This window comes from Chrysochloris asiatica, unplaced genomic scaffold, assembly GCF_000296735.1.
Source record: "Chrysochloris asiatica unplaced genomic scaffold, ChrAsi1.0 scaffold00050, whole genome shotgun sequence".
Lineage (NCBI taxonomy): Eukaryota > Metazoa > Chordata > Mammalia > Afrosoricida > Chrysochloridae > Chrysochloris > Chrysochloris asiatica.
In genome coordinates, this window is record NW_006408568.1 from 9,217,640 (window position 1) to 9,244,210 (window position 26,571).

At 44.3% G+C, this 26,571-nt stretch overlaps 1 protein-coding gene across 1 annotated transcript; it reads left to right on the plus strand.

Moving 5' to 3' along the window:
* The first annotated feature begins 5,549 nt into the window (after window positions 1-5,549).
* Window positions 5,550-24,343, plus strand: WNT5B (wingless-type MMTV integration site family, member 5B). The gene is made up of 4 exons (XM_006862718.1): window positions 5,550-5,711; window positions 6,783-7,030; window positions 15,951-16,243; window positions 23,648-24,343. The coding sequence occupies exons 1-4, from the start codon at window positions 5,632-5,634 to the stop codon at window positions 24,104-24,106; spliced, it is 1,080 nt and encodes a 359-aa protein (XP_006862780.1). The 5' UTR covers window positions 5,550-5,631; the 3' UTR covers window positions 24,107-24,343.
* The last annotated feature ends 2,228 nt before the right edge of the window (window positions 24,344-26,571 follow it).

The following is a 26,571-nucleotide window of genomic DNA, read 5'->3' on the forward strand; positions in this document are numbered from 1 at the left end:
CAGTGTGCAAAGGAAGTAGAGATTTTTTTACCTTCAGGAAACTTTGTATCTACTGGGAAAGTCAGAAACATTCACTTCACATGAAAAACATGTTCCAAGGCAGCATGTTCAGGTAAAGATGGTACAAACTATATATGTTGTTGTTGGTAAGTACTGTGGAGTCGATTCCGACTCATAGTGACCCGGCACAGGGTTTCTGAGGCTGTAAATCTTTATGGGAGCAGAAAGCCTCATCTTTAAAATTTTTAAGAAGTTGGAGTAATCAAGGACAAGATCATGGAGGAAATGAATCTTGAGTGTGAAAGAAGTTTATGATTTGGATTGCTAGAGAACGGGCGAATATATGCCTGGAAAAAGGATCAAAATGTACCTTAGGGTGGAGGGGAACACGGCTTCTTCTAGGCATAGGCAATTAGAAAAGAGACCTAATATTGGGAAATTCCAATTAGGAAGGTTAGAATGGTTAAACTGGGAACCACTTACATGTTTTCCAACAAAGGGATATTTTGCTTTAAAATTAGTGTTTTAGGAAATGTGTAGATATGTACTGTTGTGGGTTAGAACTCAAAGAACTGCTCTGGTATTCAGATGGAAGGAGGGAATGAACACTTAGTTGGAACTAGAGAAGAAAATGAATGAACTGGACACAAATTTTAGGAGTTGTCTGTCAAGTGCTTTGAGGCCCATGGTCTTTCACTACGTGGTAGAGATGAAGTGACAAGTGGAGCAGGCACAAGACTATACCTCTGTAACATCTGCTCCCTTCTCAACCTGACCCCCAGCCCATGGAAATCATTAACTAACACACAAGTATTTCAGTAAAGGTGTAGGATCAGCACTGGACTGCAAGCCACAAGGTCGGCAGTTCAAACCCCCCAGCTGCTCCTCGGAACCCTATACAGGGTTGCTATGAGTCGTAACTGACTCTGCACAGTACTTAACAACAAGTTAACAAGAACAGTAAACTTTAGCAGCAGTTCAATGAGGGAGGCACTTCTTTCCAAAGACTGCTAAGATTTTCTACCTTATTATGCCAGGAATGTTAATAAAATTGCAAATGTGTTTTTAAATTATATATAGCTCTCCATTGACTCATAACATAGGAATTAGCCAGTGGCAACTTTGAAAAGGCTCCCAATCCAAGTTCTTGATTATTTCTGGGTAGGTTTCTAGGTGTGAGTGTTTCTGTCTAGAGGAAGAGGGCAGGTGTGGGTTTGGGATGCCACTTCCTGTGTGTCTGTCCTGCAGGATTTCCCCAGGCTCTGGTGGAACTGAAACATCCAGAGGTAGTTTCTGTTCGCAGTTAATGGCCGTGAAACCAGCCCCTTGCCCTGTGGATTAGGAGTTTCATTAAGGATCACTCTCTCGGAAGTGTGTGTGGAGAACACAGTCTTAAGGACAGAGTTGTTTGAGGTTTCAGCTCTCCCTCATAGTTTACTAACTCTGGGTTGGATCCCTTAAGGGGTGAAAACTGGTGACTGAATCCAACCAGAAAACGGGAAAGAACTTGGAATTACTATTTTCAAATGTGGACACCTGGTATCCTTGGATGGTGCAAACTATTGACATGCTTAACTGCAAACCAAATTTGGAGGCACACGTTCACCCAAAGGTATCTTGAAAAAAGGTATCTTGGCAATCTACTTTTGGAAAAAAGTAGCCATCTCTGGTAGCGGAGTGGTTACGAATCGGGCTGCTAAACTCAAGATCGACAGTTTGAAACTACTAGCTGTTCCGTGTTAGAAAGATGAGGCGTTTTGCTCCGGTAAAGATTCACAGCCTCGGAAACCCTGTGCAGGGCCACTATGAGTCGGAACCGACTCCATAGTACTTAACAACAAAGTCCTATGAAATAGTTCTGCTCTGACACACGTGGGATCACCCTGAGTCAGAATCAACTCAACAACGTACTAGATGATAAAATCATCTCTCTGGATGATTACAACCCTGCTACCATCTTTTCCACATGGTGATTTGGAAAGCTAGATAGTCACAGAATGACTTTCCCCAAGGACCTTATATAATGTAAACCATCGGCCCTTATCATTCTTTATTTTTGCCCCTGCCTGGTTTTCCCTCAGAGTATTTGCAAGACCTAACATAGGAGTCCTGGTGTGGTGCTGTGGGTTAATGCTCTGGGCTGCAAAGTCACTTTGAACCACAAGGTTGGCAGTTCAACCTTACCAGCTGCTCCTCAGAAACCCTATACAGGGTCGCTATGGATCAGAACTACCTTCACAGCACTTAACAACAACAACAACAACATAGTATGAACATTTGGCTACTAACTGAAATGTTGGCAGTTTGAATCCATCAGCCACTCTGCAGGAGAAAGATATGGCAGTCTGTTTCTGAAAAGAAACCCTTTATATTTAAGATAAATAACACTGGAAATCCTATGAGGGCAGTTCTACCGCTATGAATTGGAATTGATTTGACAGCAGCTGGTTTGGTTTGGGTTTTAGCATTTATTTGTCCACTGCCAGAACCCTGGCACTTAGAAAGAGCCTGGCACATACTCAATGCATATTTGATGAATTAATTTATTAAGTGAATGAATAAATGAATGAAGTAGGGCAGAGCAGATGTCTGACCAGCTTATTTTGTCTCTTTGGAAGGGAAATTTGTGGATTTTGTATCTTTGCCCTCTCCCCAGTCATCTCCTTGCCTTCTCCCTCCCAGTTGTACTAATGATTAAAGATCCTGTGGACCCTCTTACCTCAATACTGTGTTAACTGGATTTGAAATGACAGTTGCCTCTCTTGTTGTTGTGCTGTTGAGTTGGTTCTGACCCATGGCAACTCTGTATAAGGTTTCCTAGGAGCAATTGGTGAGCTTGAACCACCTACCTCAGTGGCAGTGGGGGTGATGATGTTCTGGGTGAGCCCTGTTATAAAACTTATTTAGTTGGTCCACAAGTGGGGCTTGAGATGAATCCTGCTCATCAAGACCCAACATCACTCCCTACACGCCCTCCTTCCTCCCAAGCTGGGTTGAGCTAAGAAGTTTCAATGCTGCCCACTCTAATTAAAGCAACTGCTAGCTAACATTTACCTCTTTGACTGACCTCCTTTCTCCTCCCACCCAAGTGCAAGGAAAGCAAAGAATGTGAGAGAGGGCAAACAGCTGCCCAGCTTTGGACTCTGTTCCCACCCACAGGGGAAGGCTCGCATCTGTCTGACAGTGGAAAGGGCCTGTGTGGGGAGTGGGAAGGGGGAGGGAGGAAGTTGATGGGGTTGCTGGGGGGAATGTAGTGTTCAGTTTCAAGTACCATACCCTTGGAAGCTAGAGGAGCCTTTTTCTTTCTTTTATATTAAAAAAAAACTTTTTTTTAATGTGATGGAAAGAACAAGGTGGTAGGGACAGTTGTTGGGAAGGATTCTTATTGCCATGTATGTCTCTAAATTGAGGGAAGTAGGGTTAGTAGCTCTTGGAGTTTGATTTTAACCCGCCTGTCAGCCTGGCACTGTGGAGTCAAAGCAGACTCCTGAACTTGGCTCAGAAATGGCGGCCCCCAATGTGGCCTTGGGTGGACCTAGGACTTGTGGGAGCAGAAAGATTTCACAGGAACCTGATGACATGGTGTGACAGAGGTGAGAGACACTGGTGTGAGAGTGGCAGCGAGGGGATAAGAAGTGCCACCAGTTGGGAGAAAGAACTCAGCTATCTGGCCGTGGCAATGTGTGAGGATCTATGTTGGGTCTGGGAGTAGGTGTCTGCATCAGGCATGGTGATGGGGATGGAGATGTGGGACAGGTGGGTGTGGGGACCAGAGCCGTTGGGGAAGCTGGGGAAGCGGTAGGGAGGAGGCCTAAAGGGAATAGGCTCAACTCAGACTCCTCAGTCCCCACGAAGGCCTGGGAGGTGGAGTTGAGGATGTTTGGACAAGAAAGCTCTTTGAAGCTTTTCTCTCGTCCTTGCTACTCGGGACCTGGTCCCCTCCCCTCCATAAAGCCATTAGCTTCTGGTGCCAGCCCTATCTCTGCTCCATCTCTCTTCGGTTCCAGTCGGTGCATTCACAGACCTCCTGCCCTGAGGGATGGGGGAGGATTTATAGGGGGTAGAGGGTCGAGGGGGAGGAGGCATCCTTTAGAGCAGGAGAGGTCTGTAGGAAAGTTGGGTGTGGGGAGCTGTTAGCTGGCCAGGATAGAGGCCGGATCATTTCCGAGCTGACTCTGCATGACAAAGGGAAAAGGAGCAAGTTTCTTCTTTGATCTGCCCTCTGCCGGCCCCACACACCTGCCTGTTGGTGCCCCCGCCCTAGGAGAGACCTCAAAAAGAGAAACCAAAAGGGAGTGGGGGAAAGGCTGTGTCCCAGCTTCCCTGGGTCCTGTTCGGGCCACCTTCCTATCTTGGTGGCCCCAGGACAAACGTGTACTTCCTAGGCTTATGACCCAAAGCACCTGCCGCCCCCTCCCGGAGAGCCTGGAGGCCCAGAACTTGGGGATCTGCATGGTGAGCTGGGGGGTGTGCATGTGGGAGTGCTTGTGTGTGTAAAGTTAGAGGTGTTAAGGGGCTGTGGGAAGAAGGCTCATTGGGGAGTGGGGTCACGCCCTAGATGGACTTTAAGGGAGAAACGAGGTGAAGGTGAATGGAGGGGGCGTGTGTTTATAGACTTGCTCTACAATCTACAAGCTTGGACGTTTTCCAGGGCTCAAGGAAAAGTGTTTTAGAGGAGCCACAGGTGTTAGTTACAGAAAGTGCGGTGAGGAAGTGCTTGCTTCTTGTGGAAGATGAATCCACAGACAGACATTTGATGCAAGAGATGTAGACCAGGAGCTGGCCCCGTCCCTATTGCTGCTCTGTGTGCTTCTGGGAAAGATGTTCAGGGGGCCCCAAAAGGGGAGTGCACAGGAGGGGGTGGACCACCTAGGAAGGCACCACCTTAGCCGCCAAAACTTTAGGGTTTAGATATCTGTAGAATTTTCACATTTCTCAGACACATTGCCTCAAGAAAGTGAAAAGCCCTGATTTTACTACTCCTACTATCATCCTTGTTTGGCAAAGGGCAAACAAGGTTGGGATTTAGAAAACTTGTTGAGAGTGAAAAGAGTATGGATTAAAAGGGAAGATTCCTATTTAGGGATAGGCAAATCCAATTCACCAATTCTGTTTTTTAGCCCCACAAAGGAGAGCCTGATGTTAGAGACAGCAAGCTCTGAGCTGGAGTGGATGGAATAGTTCTCCTCATTTTTTTGGATGTTCAGGAAGAAGGGCAGGTGTACTTTGTAGCAGTCAAAGCATCTTCCTAAATACTGTATAGAACACACTGCTCTTGAGATGATTTGTTTTTCTTTCTTTCTTTGTCTGGTTTCTCATATCATTGTATCCCCCCAAGAATTGGGTCCTGAGCAGGCTGCCCACAATTTTGGATAAGAGGCATAAAAATTCTGAGGTAATAGGAGATGGAGATTGGAAAGAGTCTGGATTCCAGTGGGGGTACCAGAACTTGACTTTCAAATCCACCCCAGGGCTCATCTCCCCACCCCATCCCTCTTTCCTGGTCTTCCCTTCTCTGTTGGATTTCCACATTGTTTCTCCTTTCATTTCTGCTTTCTCCAGGGAGCCCTGTCTTGGAAGCTGTCAGTCCTTGGGGTCTTCCCAGGGCACTGGAGAGGAGTGAGGCCCACAATGCCTGGCCTGCTGCTGCTCTTCACTGCTGCTCTGCTCTCCAGCTGGGTGCAGCTTCTTGCAGAAGCCAACTCCTGGTGGTAAGTCAGAGGGGACTGACGCTTTACTTCTCTAACCCAAGGTATCCCTGTTTTGGTAACTGAGATGTGGAGAAAGGTCAGCATACATTGGGATCATTCCTTTATTTTAAGGACCATCTTTTATTCCAGGATACTAGAGAATTCTTTTTCTATCTCAAGCTCTCGGGTTAGGGATGCCCTCAAGGATAAAGAACTAGGAATTCATTTGACTTTTTCTCTGATCTTGTTCACAGGCCCCTTTTCCTGGATTTTCCCCATCCCTATGGATTTTTTTTAAATAGCTCTTTTGTTGCTATTAGATCAATAAGAATATTGATTGGGGGGGGCAGGGCACGGAGAGGGAGAGTAGAATGCCTGTTTTAAAATCTCTCTCTCATCTGAAGACCAGATGAGAGATTTGCAGGGTCACATGTGACTTTCTGGTGTGTTTTTAAGACTTTTGTCATTGACAAATCAATATAGGAATGGCAGACAATCACCATCTATTTTGCATTGTCTATGCCCCACTCAAATTTTTACTCAGATGCCAAATCTATAGCCCTCTCACCAACAGACGACTGGGTATCTATAAGATCTACTAATATCTAGTAGATGAGGAGCAAAAGGGAGACCCCTTGAGCAGATAAAGAGTGCAGCTGTGTGGACTGAGATATGGAAGTGAAAACATTTAGAATATGCTGTGATATATGTAAATTGGGCTCTATTTTAAAGGATTTCTATGTTAAGCAATTGATTGCTTTCTATCACATATCCTGCTCTTGGATTAAGCAGAACAAATTGCTCCTACTTGAATAAGTCATGTATCTCATATGAGGTTTGGTGTTTTTTGCCTTCTGCCTCAAATGAATCAATAGGCTGCTTCCCTTGTCTCCTTCACCTGCCCCTCATCCTTCAAGACCTGCTTCAAATTCTGGCCATGTCCATAAAATCTTTCCTTTTCTCCCCAGCTAGAAGCTTAAGTCTGCTTTAAGCTCTTGGCATCTCATGTGTCATATGTGTTTCTGCTTCATAGACTTTCTGTGGCAGTGAATGACTTCATGCTTTCTCACCCTCTCTGGATCACTGTTTTAGGTCACTAGCTATGAACCCGGTGCAGAGACCTGAGATGTTCATTATTGGTGCACAGCCTGTATGTAGTCAGCTTCCTGGACTCTCCCCTGGCCAGAGAAAGCTGTGCCAATTATACCAGGAGCACATGGCCTACATAGGGGAAGGAGCCAAGACGGGCATCAAGGAGTGCCAGTATCAATTCCGGCAGAGGCGGTGGAACTGCAGTACTGTGGACAATACTTCTGTCTTTGGGAGAGTCATGCAAATAGGTAAGAGGCTACCAAAACGAGGGTTGGCCAGAAGAAATGTGCTGGTCTTGCCTGGGGGCAATGAAGCTCTGTCAGGACTGGTATGGTATCTACTAAAAGTGCATAAAAGAGCATGTGTTCCTGTGACAGACTTGGAAGCAGTGGGCAGAGGACACACACATTAAAAAAAGGTGTCTCAGCTAATGTATTAACCACACATCTCAGTGTTCCTCTCATCCTCTGTTTTCCGGCTTTACCCTGTTTGGGCTGCCTATGACTCACTCCGAGACAAGACGGGGTCAGAACATCTGAGTTGAGTTAGTGGATTAAGAAACCCGCCCACCACCACTGCCCTTTGTCTCTTAGTACAAGGGTGGCCTTCTTTTAGAGTCTTGGCTAGAGAACCGAATGTTTGTAGGCTTTTTGCATCTTTCATTTGGACCCTTGAGAGAGAGTGAAACTCTGGGCCAAATTGATGATAGCTGTCATTAACCCGACCCAGATCCAGTCCTGGCTTTTTCATTTGAAAGAGGATGTGTGTGAAAGTGGGGGTAGGGGACAGACTAAAGAAGAAAGATGAGAGGGCTCTCCTTCCTGGATTCCTGTGCTTCCCTCTCCCACTGCTGGTCTAGGGTTCTTTGGCTACCCTATTGCTTAGATGGAGGTGTGATCTGGGGTCTAATTGTTTTAGGTCCTTTTGAAATGCAGTCCTCCCTTCCCTGGCAAGAAATTGAGAAATCCGGCCCTATTCTACTGGGTCTTATCCTCAGGGCCATAAAAAGAAGGTGTTAGAGCACTGTGTTCCTCCTGTCTCATGTTCTCCCAGAACAACTTCCCCTCAAAAGCCAACATTCAGGAGTCATCTGAAGCTAGGACTTCCCTAAAGAGTGATTTTAGCACGAAAGGGAGTTAGAAATTCGGTGCTCCTCGTTAAGGATACTTGGAAGTCCCCACCCACCCCGACTCCCCCATTCTTTGTCATTTATTCCAGAAGTCTTTCCCCTGAGTCCCCCACCCTATATTGACAAGTGAGAATGGAGGAAAGTATGAGTACACTTTGAACCCTGTTGTTCACTTGCTTCCTTTAGTATCAGCTCAAAGTGCATAAAAGAGATGCATTCCTATGACAAATTTATTGGGCCATTTTCCCAAAAGAATGGGAATTGGGGGGTGGTGGTGTTAAGTGGAATTGATCATAATTTAGCCCGTCCTCTTAAATCCACTTGGTATTTATCCTTTCTTCTGGAGCAAAATCTTAATCTTACTCCCCTGTCTTGTTTTGGGCGAGGAAGCTAGGATGACCATGGTGTAGAGAGAGGGCAGTTTTCTGATCGATTTAAAGGGAAGCACTGGTCTGCTAAGCATGTTGTTGTTGTTGTTATGTGCCATCGAGTCGATTCCGACCCATAGCAACCCTGTATAGGGTTTCCGAGGATGTAAATCTTTACTGGAGTAGAAAGCCTCATCTTTCTCCAGTGGAGCGGCTGGTAGTTTCGAACCGCTGACCTTAAGGTTCGCAGCCCGATTCGTAACCACTACGCTACCAGAGCTCCTTTAGCAAAGTATAATTATAAATTATATTTCATTAAAAAAAATCCAGATTGTTATCAGCAGTTCAATATAGTAAACACTGTTTTGTTTTGTTTCTTAAATTTCAAACAACAACAACAAAGCATAGTGGTTATAATCGGGCTGCAAACCGCAGGTTAGCAGTTCGAAACTACCAGCTACTCCACAGGAGAAAGATGAGGCTTTTTGCTCCTGTAAAGATTTATAGCCTCAGAAACCCTGTTCAGAGTCGCTATGGGTCGGAACCGACTCCACGGCACTTAACAACAACAATAATTGGTCTGCTAATTGTAAGGTCGGCTGTTCAAATCCACCAGCTGCTCCTCGGAAACCCTATACAGGGTCACTGTGTGCCGGAACTGACTCAACAGCACTTAACAACAACAATATATGCCTGGGAATCCCAGAGTGGTGCGAATAATATACTTGGCTGCTAACTGAAAGGTTGAGGTTGAGTCTACCCAGAAACCCCTCAGAAGAAAGGTCTGATGATCTACTTCAGAAAAATCACCTATGAAAAGTAAACGGAGTACAGTCCTATTCTGTTACACATGAGATTACCATGAGTCAGAGCTTCCACTGGGCAGCAACTGGATTTTAATGTACATGTAAAGTGCTGGTTGTGGCACTGTAGATTAATGCACTGGACTATAAAGTCGGTTTGAACCACAGGGTTGGTGGTTCAAGCTCACCAGCCTCTCCTCAGAAACTCTACACAGGGCCGCTTTGGGTCAGAACTGACTCAATGGCACTTAACAACAATAACAAAGTTAAACTTTATCATATGTTATCTTATTTGATAAAAGGCCCCAAAGCAAAACTTTCCTATAGGAAAGAAAGGGGTTGGCAGGAGTAGCTATATCTCCACTGGGTTCAGATTTGTATGTGGAATGACTTGTGAAAGCCAACTTGTCAGTTTCTGTATCCTAGTCTGTTACAAAATTGTTGTTGTTGTGAAGTGACATCGAGTCGATTCAGACCCATAGCGACTCTGTATAGGGTTTCCGAGAAGCTGGTGAGCTTGAACCACCGACCTTGCAGTTCAATTGGCTTTGCAGTCTGGCGCATTTACCCACAGCACCACAAAATGGGACCCATTTATTTGCCTTATTTTTAGCACTCCTTTTTTGTTAACTTCCCTGCAGGCTTATGCTACCAGGGAAGGTAGCTCCTGGTGAGTCTTAACAGCTTCCTGTCCCAAAAGACTCCTTTCTCCATACAGTGGCTGCAAAAGTCAGCCACTAGAGGGCAGCAGAGCAGCTTAGAGGGAGTCATTGGCACTTTAGGGAACCTCTACCCTGTGGAGTATAAAGACACCTTCCTGGTAGTAGTAGAAAAGGCATGATGTTGTTGTACAGTCTCCTTGTGTTCCTTGTAGAGGAGGACTCAGGGTTTCTCTAGTGGCTTCATGGCTGCTGGCTTATTAGCTTTTATCCTGAGATGGTTTGAATCAACTCTGAGTTGTTTCACATATAGGTAAGTTCCCCACTTACCTTATCCATTCTGAAGACCCTGGTTATCACTTGGTTGCTGAGGGTAGCACTAGTACCTTTACTAGTACTGATGAATCATAAAAAAATAATAATTTACTACCACCCTGGGCTTACCAAATGACCTAACTGCTGCCACATCCAGGTAGAGCTACCCACACTGAGGACATAGCGATGCTCCCAACCAAAAGAGTCAGGAAAAGTGACTGCATGAGACAGCTTATACACTGGAGGACAGACTGGGATCCTAGGCCATCATGATGGGCTAAAACTGTCAGGACACATCACATCTGGTGTATTTTGTTCAACGGCAGACATATTTATTTTACGAGGCATGTTGAGAACCGGGGGCCAATTCTGAGAGGGATGGTTCAGCTCTGAAAAGCATCTTTGCTAAAGAATGGCAGAAGAGATTAGACATATGTAGCTTGGAAAAGTGAAAACATCGAAGGCATATTGGTTGTTTTCAAACACTGAAGGGCTGTCAAATGGCAAAGGGATTAGACAATGTAGCTCCAGCAGCAGGAGTTACAGGGAAGCATATTTCAATTTAATCTAAGAAAGAATGTTCTGGTGATTGGCATCATTGAAAAACAACAACAAAAAAGATGGAATGGATTGCTTTAAAAAGCTAGCCAGCTTCTCTGAGAGTGTTGTAAACAGAAAGTTTACAGTGGATGGCATGTAGATCTGGGCTCCAGCTTCAAAACTCCCTCCTGCTCCAGGATGCCATATCAGGGAGTTAAGGCTGCATTTTAGGAAGATGTCTCAGGAATGAATCCACTCCCATCAAGTGAGAAGAGTGGAGAGCAGAACCCTACCCAGAGAGGCAGAGACACCAGGGATGGAGATAGAGATGATGACGTGGTCAGATGGAGCGACTGGGGACACTGAACTCAGGGAGGGAGAGGGGCTGTGTGCTGACAGCCGGGGGGGAGGGCCTGTAGGGTGTACTCTTTGGTTATTTGATGATGCATGGAGGGGATTGTAATCATTGCAATGAAACGAAATACAATAGGATGAATGTAAAACTGATATTCTTCCATGTAAACCTCACAATAAAAACTTTAAAAAAAAAAAAAAAGAATGAATCCACTCCCTGAATGTATCCACTTTCTGGCTATAGCTGGGTACTAACTCAAATGTCAAGATGGCTGAATCATGAGTGTAACTTCCTGCCACCATCTGAGTTCCTATACTATACCTGACCAGAAATTGGTTAATTGAGAAAAAAGATTGGTTGCAAACTTCACTGTATCTTGCCTCAATAATCAATTAATAGGTCAAGGTGAGAGGTAGCTCTAGACCTATTAGTTGCTTGAAGACTGCTTTCTTCTCCACCTGCCAAGAGAGCACTATGAGATGTCTGCTACAGACCATGGAGACTCAATAGAGGAGGAAATGAAGAGCTCAAGATTCTTCCTGGCTTAATCTTTAATATCAGGACTGAATCCCAGTATTCTGCTAAGAATCGCTCCCTTTCCTTCATCTTTGAGTCCATAGGAGTATTATTTATAATAACAACTGTATCGAGCTGTAACTCATACAATTCATGCTTTTAAAGTCTACAGTTAAGTGGGTTTGTGTATATTCACAAGGTTGTGCAGTCATTGTTGTTGTTGTTGTTAAGTGCTATCGAGTCAGTTCCAACCCATAGCAACCCTGTATAGGGTTTCTGAGGAGTGGCTGGTGAGCTTGAACCTCAGGCCTGTGGTTCAGACTGACTTTGCAGTCCAGTGCATTGTGTAGTCTTTATTGTTGTTGTAGTTAGGTGCCATTTAGTCAGTACTGACTGACTCATAGCAACCCTATGCACAATGGAACGAAACACTGCCTGAGCCTGGGCCAACCTCACAATTGTTGCCATGCTTGAGCCCATTGATGCTGCCACTTTGCCAATCCATCTCACTGGGGCTATTCCTCTTTTTCTCTGACCCTCCACCTTATCAAACATGATATCCTTCTCCAGTGACTGATCCCTCCTGACAATATGTCCAAAGTATGAGAGACGAAGTTTGGCCATCCTGGCCTCCAAGGAGCACTCTGGCTGTACTTACCACCATCTAATTCTAGAACATTTTCATCAGCCCACAAGGAAACCTCATACCCATCAGTAGTCATTCTCCACTTCTCCCTTATCCTGGTCCCTGGCAACCACTAAGTCCACTTTTTGTCTCTACAGATTTGTCTATTCTGGACATTTCATATAATGGAATCACACAGCATGTGGCCTTTTGTATCTGGCTTCTTTAATTTAGCAAAGTGTCTTCAGTGTTCATCCAAGTGTAGTATTTATCAATACTTCAGTCTTTTTTATGGCCAAGTAATATTCCATTGAGACATACCACATTTTTTCTCTGGTAGCGTAGTGGTTACGAATCGGGCTGCGAACCTTAAGGCCAGCAGTTCGAAACTACCAGCCGCTCCACGGGAGAAAGATGAGGCGTTCTGCTCCCGTAAAGATTTACAGCCTCGGAAACCCTGTACAGGGTCGCTATGGGTCGGAACTGACTCAACGGCACTTAACAACAACAACATTCATGAATTGATGGAGATTTGGATTATTTCTGTTTTTTGGCTATTATGAATAATGCTGCTATGAACATTGTGTACAAGTTTGCTGCATGGATATATGTTCTTATTTATTTTGGGTTTCTGCCTAGGAGTAGAATTGCTGGGTCATATGGTAACTGTGTGGAATATTTTGAGTAACTGCCAGACTGTTATCTAAAACAACAGTTGCATCATTTTGCATTCCCACCAGCACTTTGTGAGGGTCCCAGCTTCTCCACATTCTCTTCAACTTGTTAGTATCTTTTTTGATTATAGATTGCCCTAATATGAGTCAGAACCGACTCCATGGCACATAACAACAACAACAATAATAGGTGTGAGTAGGAGAACTGATGGTGTCGTTGGGCAAACACTGGACTGCTAACTGCAAGGTTGGCAGTTCCTACCTACTAGCCACTCCATGGGAGAAAGATGGGGCATTCTGCTGCCATGAAGATTTACAGTCTCAGAAACCCTATACAGCAGGGGTGGGGAACCTTTTTCTGCCAAAATTTATAACATTTTTCAGGCTATGCAAAATTATCAACTTTAAAATTAGCCTACTATAGTTGGTCAAACATTTAATGAACTCACCCCTAAATCCTGGTGTAGCACTGGAGGATCAGCACTGGACTTCGAACCACAAAGTCAGCAATTCAAACCCAGCAGCTGCTCCTCAGAAACCCTATCCAGGGTTACTATGAGTTGGAACTGATTCGATGGCACTTAACAACAACAACAAAAGCAGTGTGATGGCTAGGAGCCCTGGTTACATAATGGATTATGAGCTGGGCTGCTAACAGCAAGGTCAGCAGTTCGAATCTACTAGTCACTCTGCAGGAGAAAGATGAGGCTTTCTGCTCCTATAAAGATTTACAGTCTCGGAAATCCTAGAAGGGTTGCTATGAGTCAGAACCAACTCCGTGGCACACAGTGAACCAACTAAATGTGATGGCTGGAACTGTGGTTGCCTTGGCAGGCAGGGCCAGACCAAATGATTCTAAGGCCCGCACCCCCAATGTTCCCCACCGCTGCTATACAGGGTCTCTATGAGTAGGGACTGACTATGACACATAATAACAACAACAGCAAATGACTAATGATTATTATTTTTAATTTTTTTTTCATTTAAGTAGAAGATATATATGCCTTTTAAAAAAACTTCATTGTGAATTGAGTGAAGGTTTATAAAGCAGATCATCAGTTTTACATTCAACAAATAATATAATTCGCTTCATTATGATATTTATATAAATTCACTTTAACTCTTGCATTCTTCCCATGTTAACATGTGTCTACTCTCTAGCCTGTGAGTAATTTTCCCTCCCTACCTCCACCATAACCATCGTAGATGTTTCTTTTATCAACAAAACCTTACTTAACTTTTTACAGCGTTGGTCTCATACAATATTTGTCCTTTTGTGATTGACTAATTTCACTAACCGTAATGTCCTGAGTATTTTGCAGAATCATTTTGTTGTTGTTTTTCCATTGTACCAAAGTTTGTGGGCATTTAGGCTGTCTCCAATTTTTTGATGCGTCTGTTGTAGATAGCATATTGAAGGATCCTGTTTTCTTATCCATTCTGCTCTCTCTATCTCTTGACATTTAACCCATTTACATTCAGTGTAAACATTCAATGATAGGTATGAATTGATTGCTATCCTTTTGCTGTGTGTTTTTGGGTTTTTTGGTGTGTTTTCTTTGTGGTGCTGCTGGGTTTCTTGTTCCATATAATTTTCTGTGCTGAGTTCATTTTGTTTCTGGGTTTTATTTTTATTTTTATTTCAGTTGTGTTAATATTTATGAGATCATCTTAATTTTCTGTTGTTTACTTTGATGTGAAGATGTATTAATTACCCTGTAATTTATTAATTTCCTCCTGTTTAAAACAGTCCATTTTATCTTCACATCTAGTTACTTGACTTCCTTGCCATTTGAAAATTCTGTATCTACACTATTCCCTCTTTTTGTTTTGTAGTTGACTTTATTATAAATTGGTATCTCTGGTTCCCTATTTCCAGTCTTGTAAGTTTGTTTTACTTTAAATATATCTATATCTAGATTGAGTTCTGGGTAGTGTTGTCATGTTTGGGAATCTCAAGTTGTTGTCTGCTATTGTTGTTTCTCAGTCCAAATAGCACCCTTTTAGTATCTTTTGTAATGTTAATTTGTTCATTACAAATTCCTTTAACTTCTGTTTATCTCGAAATGTCCCATTCACCATTGTATTTGAGGAACAGCTTTGCTGGTTATATGATTCTTGGTTAGCATTTGTTTCTTTCTGAGTTTTGTAAATATCATCCCATTGCCTTCTTGCCTACATTGTTTCTACTAAGAAATCAGAGCTTAGTCTTTTAGATACCTGTATATTACTTTTTAAGGAGCTCTGGTAGCGTAGTGGTTACGAATCGGGCTGCAAACCTTAAGGTCAGTGGTTCGAAACTACCAGCCGCTCCGCGGGAGAAAGATGAGGCTTTCTACTCCCGTAAAGATTTACACCCTCGGAAACCCTGTACAGGGTCGCTATGGGTCGGACCCGACTTGATGGCACTTAACAACAACAACAACATATTACTTTTTAAGTGATTCACTACAACAATGAAGAGAACCTTAGGTCAGATTTCCTACTGGTAAATCATCTGGTTATTTACAGGAACCAAGCTGAGTGTCTGAAATTATAAGTACCACTGATATGATTCCTCAGCACTCTCAAGTTAGGAGGCAATGTAGGCTCTATGAAAGACAGAAGGGAACAGTTTGGGTTATTCTGGACATTGTATTTCTAGTTCACTTTCTACTCCAGGTCTCTGCCTCCGTCTGGCTAGATAATGGCAGCAGTAAAAGAGATAGATGTGATGAGAAATTGCATTTGGGAAGAAGAAATTTTTGCTTAGGATACAGAGCCCTACTATTGATGTCATTATTTCTTGACTCAGTCTCATTCAGTTGGTTGTTGGTCCCACGTGTTCCATAAATTCTTTAATGCCTACTCCCCCCTCCATGTAGGTCTACCTCCCAGGGATGACTGGTCATAGAAACCTCTCTGAAATGGATCTAAGTGTACGTCAGGACTGGTGGTCTCATAGGGCAGAGCTAGGGCCAATAGGCAGAATTAACCAGAGGGCTGATTCCAGCTCATCATAAAGAGAAGTTTCTAACCTTTAGGCTATGGGAAGTCCAAGATGCTCCCTCCTGTCGTTGTTTCCCATCACTGGGGGTGTGACAGCAGAGGTTGTGCTATAGAGTTGGGAGGAGACAGAGAGAAGGAAGGGTCTGACCAGGAGAAGAGAGTTGAGCACCTTCACCATCTCTTGTTTCTCTTGCAGGTAGCCGAGAGGCCGCCTTCACCTACGCTGTGAGTGCCGCGGGGGTGGTCAATGCCATCAGCCGGGCTTGCCGCGAGGGGGAGCTTTCTACATGTGGCTGTAGCAGGACAGCACGGCCCAAAGACCTTCCCCGGGACTGGCTGTGGGGTGGCTGTGGGGACAATGTGGAGTATGGCTACCGCTTTGCTAAGGAGTTTGTGGATGCCCGGGAGCGGGAGAAGAACTTTGCCAAGGGATCGGAGGAGCAGGGACGAGTGCTCATGAACCTGCAGAACAATGAGGCAGGCCGGCGGGTAAGATGGGCCTCACTTCCTCTTCACTTCCCAACATATTGTAGACCATTGGGCTGCCCCTGGGTGGAACTGTAAGCTGTGGCCTGGCCACAAAGAAGGAGGTGGATCTGACCATGGAACTTCTCACCCCCAGATACCAACCTAGATGCCCACATGTTGAGTTACTCCATCTCAAAACGTCCCATTTCCCAGTGAGCACGGGTGATTGCTTTTGTTGTTTTAAAATCTTATGTATTACTCAGAGTTTGCACAGGACATCTGTCCCCTAGAACTTAGATAAAATATTTGGATTGGAATTCCAGATATGTGGAGTACAGTTCTTGTCCTGATAGTCCACACTTTATAATTTGAACAAATAAGATGATTTGGAAGTTTAGGCTGTTAAACCTTGTCTAAGGTTTATGATTTGTGAAAGACTCAGGTAAAAACCAAAGCTAACTTGCGAGAACTGCTGTCAGACATATCCAGAAACCCAGTCAAAAAGCCCACTCAAGTACAAGTGGCAAACCACTCTTTTAGCCTACGAGTTTCCAACATCAGTGAATGCATGGGGCACCCATGTTTTTTAAGACTTAAGCCTTAAACATTTTACCAGTCTCACATAAGATGGAACACTGCTTTCTGAGCCTCAGTTTCAGTAGAAACTAACATAATGGTTTTGAGATGTTTGGTTGATTGCATGAATATATGTAGAATGTGGCATAAATGGTTAGCTAACATGCTAAGATACTAATGAAAGATTGGAAGTTGCAGTCTATCTAGAGTTACCTCAGAAGAAAGGCCTGGTGATCTGCTGTCTGAAAAACCAGCTGTTGAAAGACTTATAGAGTCATCATGAGTTGGAATTGGCTTCATAGCAACTGTTTTTCATTTTAACGCATACCCTGAAGAACGTAAGGCATCAACTTTGTGGTATGTTGAGGAGTGTACCAAACCCATTGCCCTCTAGTTGATTCTTGACTCCCAGTGACCCTATATAGGATTTCCAACACTATAAATCTTTACAGGAGCAGACAGCCTCATCTGTCTCCTGCATAACAATTGGTGGGTATGAAACACTGACCTTGTCATTAGCAGCCCAATGCCTAGCCCTCAGCTCCACCAGGGCACTTTGGGGAGTGTATAGGGAACTTCAAAAAGTTTGTGGTAAAATGGAAAGAAAAGGTAATGGAATTTTCCCATGAACTTTTGGAAAATCCCTTGTATTTCTTTTTTGCCTGCACCTTGTTCACGAAGACCTCACCTCTAAGTGCAGGCTGTGACCTCTCCTTGTTTTTGCTGCCCCCATCATAGTCCACCTCTGCCACAGGAAACTGGTGGCTTGCTGCAGGAAGCTGTGCCTTTTACTGATTTGACATATCCAATATAGACAAGGACTGAAGGGGATGGTGGTGCATCCAGGTTCCCCCTTAGAAAGTTCGGGGTCTGAGGGCTAGATGCTAGGATACCCCTCATGGCATAGAGTCAGGGAACCACAGGCCTCTCAGGAGATAACACTTTCTTGGGATGTTGTCCACACTCAGGTCTGTGGCCAGATGTTATAGTAAGATCAAAGAATTAATTTTAAAAATGAGAATGATCTTTAAAAAATTATAATGAATATATGAGGGCTTGAAAAATTCTGTGGAAAAATTCCATTATCTTTTCATTGCACTTTTCCAGGAACTTTTAGAAGTCCTCATATAGGAAGGTAGGTAGGTAGGTAGGTAGGTAGGTAGGTAGGTAGGTAGGTAGGTAGATAGATAGATAGATAGATAGATAGATAGATAGATAGATAGATAGATAGATAGATAGATTGTTGTTATTAAGTGTCATGGAGTCGTTTCTGACTCATAGTGACTCATAGGGTTTCCGAGGCGTGGTGGATTTGAACTGTTGGCCTTGAGGTTAGCAATCCCATGCTTATCCTACAGTGTCACATCCAGATGAATAGATAGACAGAGATATATAACAAAACCCTTGCCAGTTTGACCTTTTTTACATGTGGATATCATTGACACAAATTACATTCATTATGCTGTGTTATCATCACTGCTATTGTCTCTAAATTATTTCCATGGCCCTTACCAGAGAGTGGCAATTTCTTGAGAAGAAATAAATTCAGAAGTTTAATGTTGGTTCTTGGTGATTCAGTAACAGGATATGGCTCTACTTCTAAAAGTGTGTATATATATTAAATTTTTTAAATTCTTTCATGTTTTATTGGGACACATATCAAATCAATGCCATCAGAAATGTGTTTGTGTGATTCAAGATCTTGCAATATTGACTTGGTAGCTCAAGGTACAGGAGCCCTGGTGGTATAGTGGTTAAGTGCTTGGCCACTAACTAAAAGTTTATCAGTTCAAACCTACCAGCTGCTCCTTGGGAAAAAGATATGGCCGTCTGCTTCTGTAAAAGATGACAGCCTTGGAAATCAGAATACAGGGTCACTCTGAAACAGCAACAGTTTTTTGGTTTTGGTTAGCAGAGGTAAACGTATATAAACTTGGCATCATCAACAGTAAGTAAAACTTAGAATTGGTCATTTGCCCAGTGCCTTCCTTATTTATTCCATCTCCATCAGCTAGTTGTGTTTAGCCAGATATGGAGGTCAGACTGTTCGTCTGTAGTGGTGTTACATTATCAATTACAGATCCCTAGTCAGTGCTCTGATCTGTGATTGATTGATATGATCTAACCACAGTCTGGCGTCCTGGTGTGGTGCTGTGGGCTATTGCAGTCAGACTGCAAAGTCTTTTGAACTCCAAGGTCAGTGGTTCAAGCTCACCAGCTGCTCCTTGGAAACCCTATACAGGGTCGCTATGGGTCAGAATCAACTCAGCGGCACTTAACAACAACAACAATCACATTCTGTTCTGAGGACCTTCAACTCTGAGGACCTCTGGGGCTCCTGGGCCCCAGGGCTTCATCTCCATCTGGCAGTCCATGATTCCCCAGTCTTTGGGATTGAGTCTTCCAATGTCTAACCCCAAGAAGAAGAGAAAGATTAGTAAAGGGCTTCACTTTATCTCTTGTTAAATTCTATTCACTTTTCAGGATCCCCGTTCAAAGAACCATCTAGGAGAACATACGCTTTTCTTGCTGTATCTCTATTCTAGCTTTTCTTTCTGACTGTAAGTTCCAGATGGCATTAATCTAGACTTCTTTGCAACATGGGTGGGTGCATGTGAATATTCAGAGAGGAGTTCCCATATGGCCTCCTACTAAGAGGTCAAATTCATGGGAGGCTGTTTGTTTCCTATCTGCTCTGAGTGATCCTTGTGGAATTGCAGCAGATGTGGAGGTGACTGGGCATTCATTCATCTTAATCTGGGGCCCTCTGGAGAGGAGGAGACAACAATTCTTCCCCATCTCAGTGACAGTCCTGACCCCATTGCTGCTGGCTCCTCACTTTATTGCCCTTAATTGTTTGTTTGTTTGTCCTGGGCCCTTATCTGCTCAGCACCTTCCCTTCCATCTGCCTTGTTTCTCTCTTACACACCTTCCCAGTCTTCCTCTGTCTGTCTCCCTGACTTCGTTCTGCAGTCTCCACACCTCTTTTGTAGCCCTTTATCTCTCCCTTTGTCTCTGTCTGCTCCAGGTTGGGAATTCTTGCCCCTCCATTTTTTCGGTTGTTTGTTTTAATCTTCTCTCCAAGGAACAGGCCTTGGCCATTAGTCACCATTTGAAGCCAAAGGGCCAAAGGTATTTACCTCCCACCTCCTCACACCTACACAGAAAAGTCCTCCAGGAAGGACTAAATGGAGGTAGAGATAGAACTGTTCCAGAGACTATTTTTACAACTGCTTTTTTTTTTTTTTTTAAGCAGACTGTCTAGGATCTGACCTCTTGACCATAGAGTACATACCATGCTTTGCAAGAAATTTCTCTTTGCCTTTAAGAGTCTTTAGTAACTCCATTTTAAATAGTGATGGGAGGACCTGTGGGTTGGTATTGTTTTGTCACTCAAGGGTTTCTAAGCCTTTTCTAGGTAAAAGCTCCTTAATCCTTGTGACATTTCTGTCAGTCACCAAACCAGTCACACCATTAGACAGAAGTGGAAGAGAAACTTCAAGAGGACTTTGCCAGGGGGCAATATGTGGAGCGCAAACATTTTTAAAAAGCATTTTATGCCTTTTTCTGTTATCTGGAAGGACCAAAAATGGGGATTTTCTCCCATTTACAAGAGAAGCTTATCTATATATATTATCATATATTATCAATGGTGCTGTGGAGTTGCTTCTGACTCATAGTGATTCTGTAGAGCTTTCCAACACTGTAAATCGTTCTGGGAGCAGAAAGCTTTATCTTTTTCCCACAGAGCAACTGGTAGATTCGAATTTCTGACCTTGTGGTTGTGGTGGTTGTATGCCACTGAATCGGTTCCGACCAATATACAGTGGCCCTGTATAGGGTTTTCGAGGCTGTAAATCTTTACGGGAACAGAAAGTCTCATCTTTCTCTTGTGGAGCAGCTTGTAGATTTGAACTGCTGACCTTGCGGTAGCAGCCCAGCTTATAATAACACTACGCTATGAGTGTTCTTTATATTATCAATAGTAAAACATTAAATGAGAAATAAATACAAATAATAACTCTACAATGTCTCTATATTAAAGGGCTGGTGGAATGAAGGTCTCTCCAGGGAGGGTCCTCTTGGATTTGTTTTGCTGAAATTCTTGTCCTCACTCTGTGGATTCTTTTTCTTTTTTTTTAAGTTTTTAATTGTGAATTTTGTAGGTGTACATGGGAGAACATCAGTTTTACATTCATCCTATCGTATTTCATTTCATTGCAATGATTACAGTCCCTTCCATGCATCATCAAATAACCAAAGGGTACACCCACAGGCTTGCCTGCCCCCTGGCCATCAGCACATAGCCCCTCTCCTGCCCTGAGTCCAGTGTCCCCAGCCGCTCCATCTGTCCACATCATTGTCTCTGTCTCCATTTCTGGCGTTACTGCTTCTCTGGGTAGGAGGATCCTGCACTCCGCTCTTCTCCCTTGATGGTCCGAGAGACCTCTGGCTCCTGGACTGCAAAATCAGTCACTCCCCTTCTTTTGTTACAAAACATCTACCTTTACATTTCTGACTCATAGTCAGTCCTGATAGCAATTACTCACTATTCTACCTTCCCCCGCCCCATCTGAAACTAGGCTTCCTCTTGAAAGCTTGTAAGCCATCACTTCTTGCCTTTGTTGCTCCACCACCCCACCCCCACCCCACCCCCCACCCCCCGCTATTTTGGGTAGCCAGTGTCTGTTGCCCATCCCTGTCAACCCTGTGTACCGATGGGGTGGGAGTGATCCTCACTGTAAAGATTTGTTCCCTTTTTTGAGCTACTACATTCATAAGTATAAGTAAAGTTCATCAAATTGTAGTGGGTTACTCTTTTTTTTTTTTTCTTCCCTTTTCTTTCTTCTTCTAGTCGAGTTCTGATCAAGTGGGTACTATCTGCAAGTATGAGTGTTCTTGTGCATCTCCCCTCACTTCATATCAGCTGGACGCTTCACTCTCCGCTCTAGTCTTCTGTGGCTAAGTCACTGCCTCTGGGCCCAGGAGTCTCCGGGTCTTGCCATACTTGCCAGCTCTCCACCCGGGTTCACAGGAGTCTACTGAATGTGGTCGGACTTAGCTTCCAACTTCATTGCTGTTTTTCCCCCTCTTCCCTTCATCGGTGACCAACGTAGTCATCAGCCAGACCACATGCCTGCTCATGTATTCCCCTTGAGTCTTAGTCTTGGAAAGGGGTTTGTCCTGAGGGGACCTGACTACACTCTGGATTCTTGCTTTGACTCTCCTTCCCCAAGTCTCCGTAAGTGTTTACTCCCATTGGAGATCCTTATCCTGTCCTGTAGTCACTTAGTGGCTGGGAACATGATTTTAGACTGTTAATGCTTCCTCCATTCAGCAGCACCAGATGCCTGCCATCCCTCTCTAAACCAAGGCCCATTTCCAGAGGAATGTCAGACCTCCTTGCAGACCCGGGGGATTTGTGCCAGAAGGATAATTACAGGCTCCAGCTTTGAAGTGCTTGTTGGAATGGGGTGTCAGTTCCTTTATGCCTGGTGCCTGGAGCTTCCAGACTAAGTGTGGTGCCTTTAACCTTGGGGAGGAGCCTGCCTTCCTTCTCTACCCTAAGCCTTTTTAAAGCTCTAAGATTGAAGTACAGAAGCACAAGTGTCATTATGACTCCCTTGTGGGTGGCCCCGGGCAGGTTGTTTAGCTTCCTTGGGTCTTTAATATCCCCGCCATAATATAACAAGAAGAATTTCATACCAGAAAAAGGAAAACCCAGAAAGAGTTTTGACAATAGTAATAGGAGCTGATGATAGTTATTTCTTGCACCTGCACTGGTCTCTGCGTTAGCGCTGAATGAAGATGCGATCTGGGGGTGCTTGAAAGGAAAGCTTAAAGAAATCCTTGAAAAGAGAGTCCTGACTCTGTTGGTGACAATAACTGTGGCATAAGGAAGTGTTCTGCAGCGGGCTTGCATTTTTCTCCTGCCATCTGCACTTCTGGGCCTGCTGCCAGGGTTGGTTCACACAATGCATCAGTATGTTTTCATTGAAAAACACTTTGTAAGCAACTTTCTGGTCTACACCTGCTTTTGAAATTCTGATTTGGGATAACCCAAGTTCAGGTCCACTCCCTGTCAGTGTGTTTCAGTGACTTCCAGGGTGGATATGCCCCTGTAAGTAGACCCAACATCTTGCTTTTCTTCCATCCTGCAAGGTCTCACCATTCTTCCTCCACCCTCACAGCCCAGCACAGGAAATGTCTGGGGGTGCTGGGGGTGAAGGAAAGTGATCTTGCATATAAATCGGTGATATGTAGGTGCTCCTGGTAACTCTGGAATTAGTGACCACATAGTAACATAGAAAAAATGAACTATTTAATTCTTAGGGGGTTTGGTAGGATTGGGGGTGAGCTTTTAGCTAACCAGGACCATGCCATCCATTTCTTTATAAGTTGAAATTTGTTTGGATTCTGTTTTTTCTGACTTGTGCCCTTTATTATGTTAAAGCTGGGCACATTTTGCTGGTTTTCATTTGCTCATTTGAGAATTCGATCAAGATGGAAATATCTTTTTTTCCTGTTCCGATACAAATGACACTTGTTTATCATAATACATTTCAAGAACTGCATAAAGTAGAAAGTGAAAGTGCCCCAAATGTATCTTTGTAACTGATAAAACAATATCACATCATCTGCCCGTCGTTCCTTATACTGTTCCTTTTGTCTGTTTTCAATTCGAGTTACGGAAGATTCTGGAGAAATCTTTGAAAACTTTAAATAACTCCCTCCTCCGTCTCCCCATACTTGCTCCTTGCCTATACTTGGCCTGTGACCACCCTCTTCACATTATCCATTAGGGATTCTCCTTCTTATCCCTTCTCTCTCCTCCCATCTCTCCCTCAGGCTGTGTATAAGATGGCAGACGTAGCCTGCAAATGCCACGGTGTTTCAGGGTCCTGCAGCCTCAAGACCTGCTGGCTCCAGCTGGCCGAGTTCCGCAAGGTGGGGGACCAGCTGAAGGAGAAATACGACAGTGCGGCCGCCATGCGCATCACCCGTAAAGGCAAGCTGGAGCTGGTTAACAGTCGTTTCAACCAGCCCACCCCGGAGGACCTGGTGTATGTGGATCCCAGCCCTGATTACTGCCTACGCAACGAGACCACAGGCTCCCTGGGCACCCAGGGCCGCCTCTGCAACAAGACCTCGGAGGGCATGGATGGTTGTGAGCTCATGTGCTGCGGCCGGGGCTACGACCAGTTTAAGAGCATTCAGGTGGAGCGCTGTCACTGCAAGTTCCACTGGTGCTGCTTTGTGAAGTGTAAAAAGTGCACCGAGATTGTTGACCAGTATGTCTGCAAATAGCCAGAGTGGACCCCACCCTCCCCAAGGGCCCTCTCCTCCACTCTGCCTCACAAAAGTCTATATTATATAAATCTATATAAATATATTTTATATTTGTATACATAAATGGATGGTAAATAATTAAAAGAAGAACATGGAAAGGAAAAATCTTATTTAAGAGACGCTGGAGATCTCTGAGTACTGGACTTGTCTGGTTCTCAACCCCCAGTGGGTGGGAGGAAGAAGGCTTCTTTCTCTCTCTCTCTCCGGTAGAGATGCTCAGGTTTGTAGGAACTCAGAAGTGTGTGCCGCCTACCCACCATTGCTTTGAGGAGTGAGTTGGTGGAGAGAAGGAGAAGACGATTTTGTCTGGAAGTTCTGGAGTCTTTGGTGGATATGTGACTGCTCTGTTACCTCAGGGACAAACGGCCCCATGGAAGGTGGCAGGAACTCAATTTGGGTCTTTCCCAGAATACCAATTGGTTAAGAGGTCCAGTGCTTTCTTACCCTTTCACTCATAAACAGATTTACAGAACCCACCGGGACAGAAATGGCTCCTTTCCCACGGTGAAGAGCGCTCTGACGCCATCCCTGACCAGGTGACCACACCTGGGGAGCCGCCCCTCCCTAGACTCCCAGGCTTGTCTCTCCAACAAGAAGTCTTCTTCCTCCACACTTCACTAGCTCCTGCCACCAGCTCCCTGCACCAAGTGGCAAGGGAGCTGTTTGACCTGATGTGTTAGAAAGGACGTGGACTGAATGTTTGTGCCTGGGCTGCAGAAATCCAGGTGCTTAACTGAACTAAGAGAACGTTGCACTGCCCTCCCACACAGGGAGAGGAAACCTGTGATGCTGCTGCTGTCACTTCCTCCATCAAGGGAGGCCTCACGAACCAACAGGATGCGTTGCTAGGTCAGGCGCAGCTGGCCTGGCTTGGTCTCTTCATCTCTGCCCCAGATGTACAGTTTCTCTATGTCATTAAATACCCTTCACTGAGGCTTCTCTCCTTTTCCTTATTCAGATGCATAGTTGTCTTTCACAAGTCTCCTTGCATTTTTTTGTTCTGATCCTTAGAACCCTGTCACATGGTGCACGTATGGAAGAGACTAAGGAAACAGACATTTTAGAGATCTAGTCTGGTGATAAGAGAAAAGGACAGGAGAATATTATGAGAATGAAGGTAATACATTTAAGCCCTCTCCCCCAAGGCCTGGCACAAAGGTAAATAATCAATTGGGGAGGGGGGTGCAAATGGCTATGAACTCAACTACTAACCGAAAGTTTGGAGGTTCAAATCCACCCAGAGATACTTTGAAAGATAGGCCTGGTGACCCGCTTCTGAAAGGTCACAGCCTTGAAAGCCCAATAGACCAGCTCTACCCTGCTTACATGGGGTCACTGTGAGTCAAAATTGATCCAATGGCAACTAAAAACAGCATAAATATTACTGTTAGGAACAACAAAAATCAGAGATTAAATTTAAACCCCACTCTGCATCCTTTTTCCCCCTTCCTTCACCATTTTATGGCTACCGAGTTATCCCTGGTGGGTGTGCCTCCTGGTCCTTGGTACAGCACAGGCAAAAGGGATGCTCTCTGTAGGCATCTCTGTGCTGCCATCTCCACTTGGACCTCCTCACTATCTGGGGCTAGCAGTAAGAACAGGCTGAGCTCAGAGCAGGAGGAGAAATGTTATTGCCTAGGAAGGAAGGAGTGTGTGGGGAGAGAAAGACACTGAGCTAAGCCTGCAGGTGAACCAGGAACCATACAAAAGTTTATTTCTGGGGAAATAATGGCATTAAGGAGTTAACTTGGGTTATGAGGAACAAATGATACTGCAAACAATCTTAAAAGAGATTCTGCATCAAATCATCTGTGGTCATACATACTACTAGCATTTTTGGAACCTACAGAGGAACTTTCTTATCAAAGAACATCAGACCCAGGGTTACTTTACCAGTACCTGTTATTTACATCAGAGTCCTGGTGGTGCCATGGGTTAAGCATTGGTCTGCTAATCCAAAGTTTGGTCCTTGGAATCTACTAGTTGCCCTGAGGGAAAATGATGAGGCCCTATGAGGGTAGTCAGTCTGCTGTGTCCTATAGGGTGTTTGAGTTGGAATTGACTCAACAACAGCATGTGTTCGGTTTGTTGTAGTCCTTCACATTGTTATCCATATTCCTTTAGTCAAGATTTTCAAGGTGGAAACCCTGTACAGAATCATTATTATGAGTGGAACCAACTCCACGGCACATAACCAACCAACCAACCAACCAACCAACCATGAAATAAAGTGACTGAACCGGATTGACCTACAAAAGACCCAGACTAGGTCCTTGACATCATTAGTTGGCGTTCACCCAAATAAGCTAAGTGGTCACACAGATCGACCATGATAACTAAAGATTTTGAAGCACTGTCTGACATGACTGCTAGTTCCTCTATCAGTATTCTAGAAGCCCCAAGAGTTGTCTTCTATCAATTGC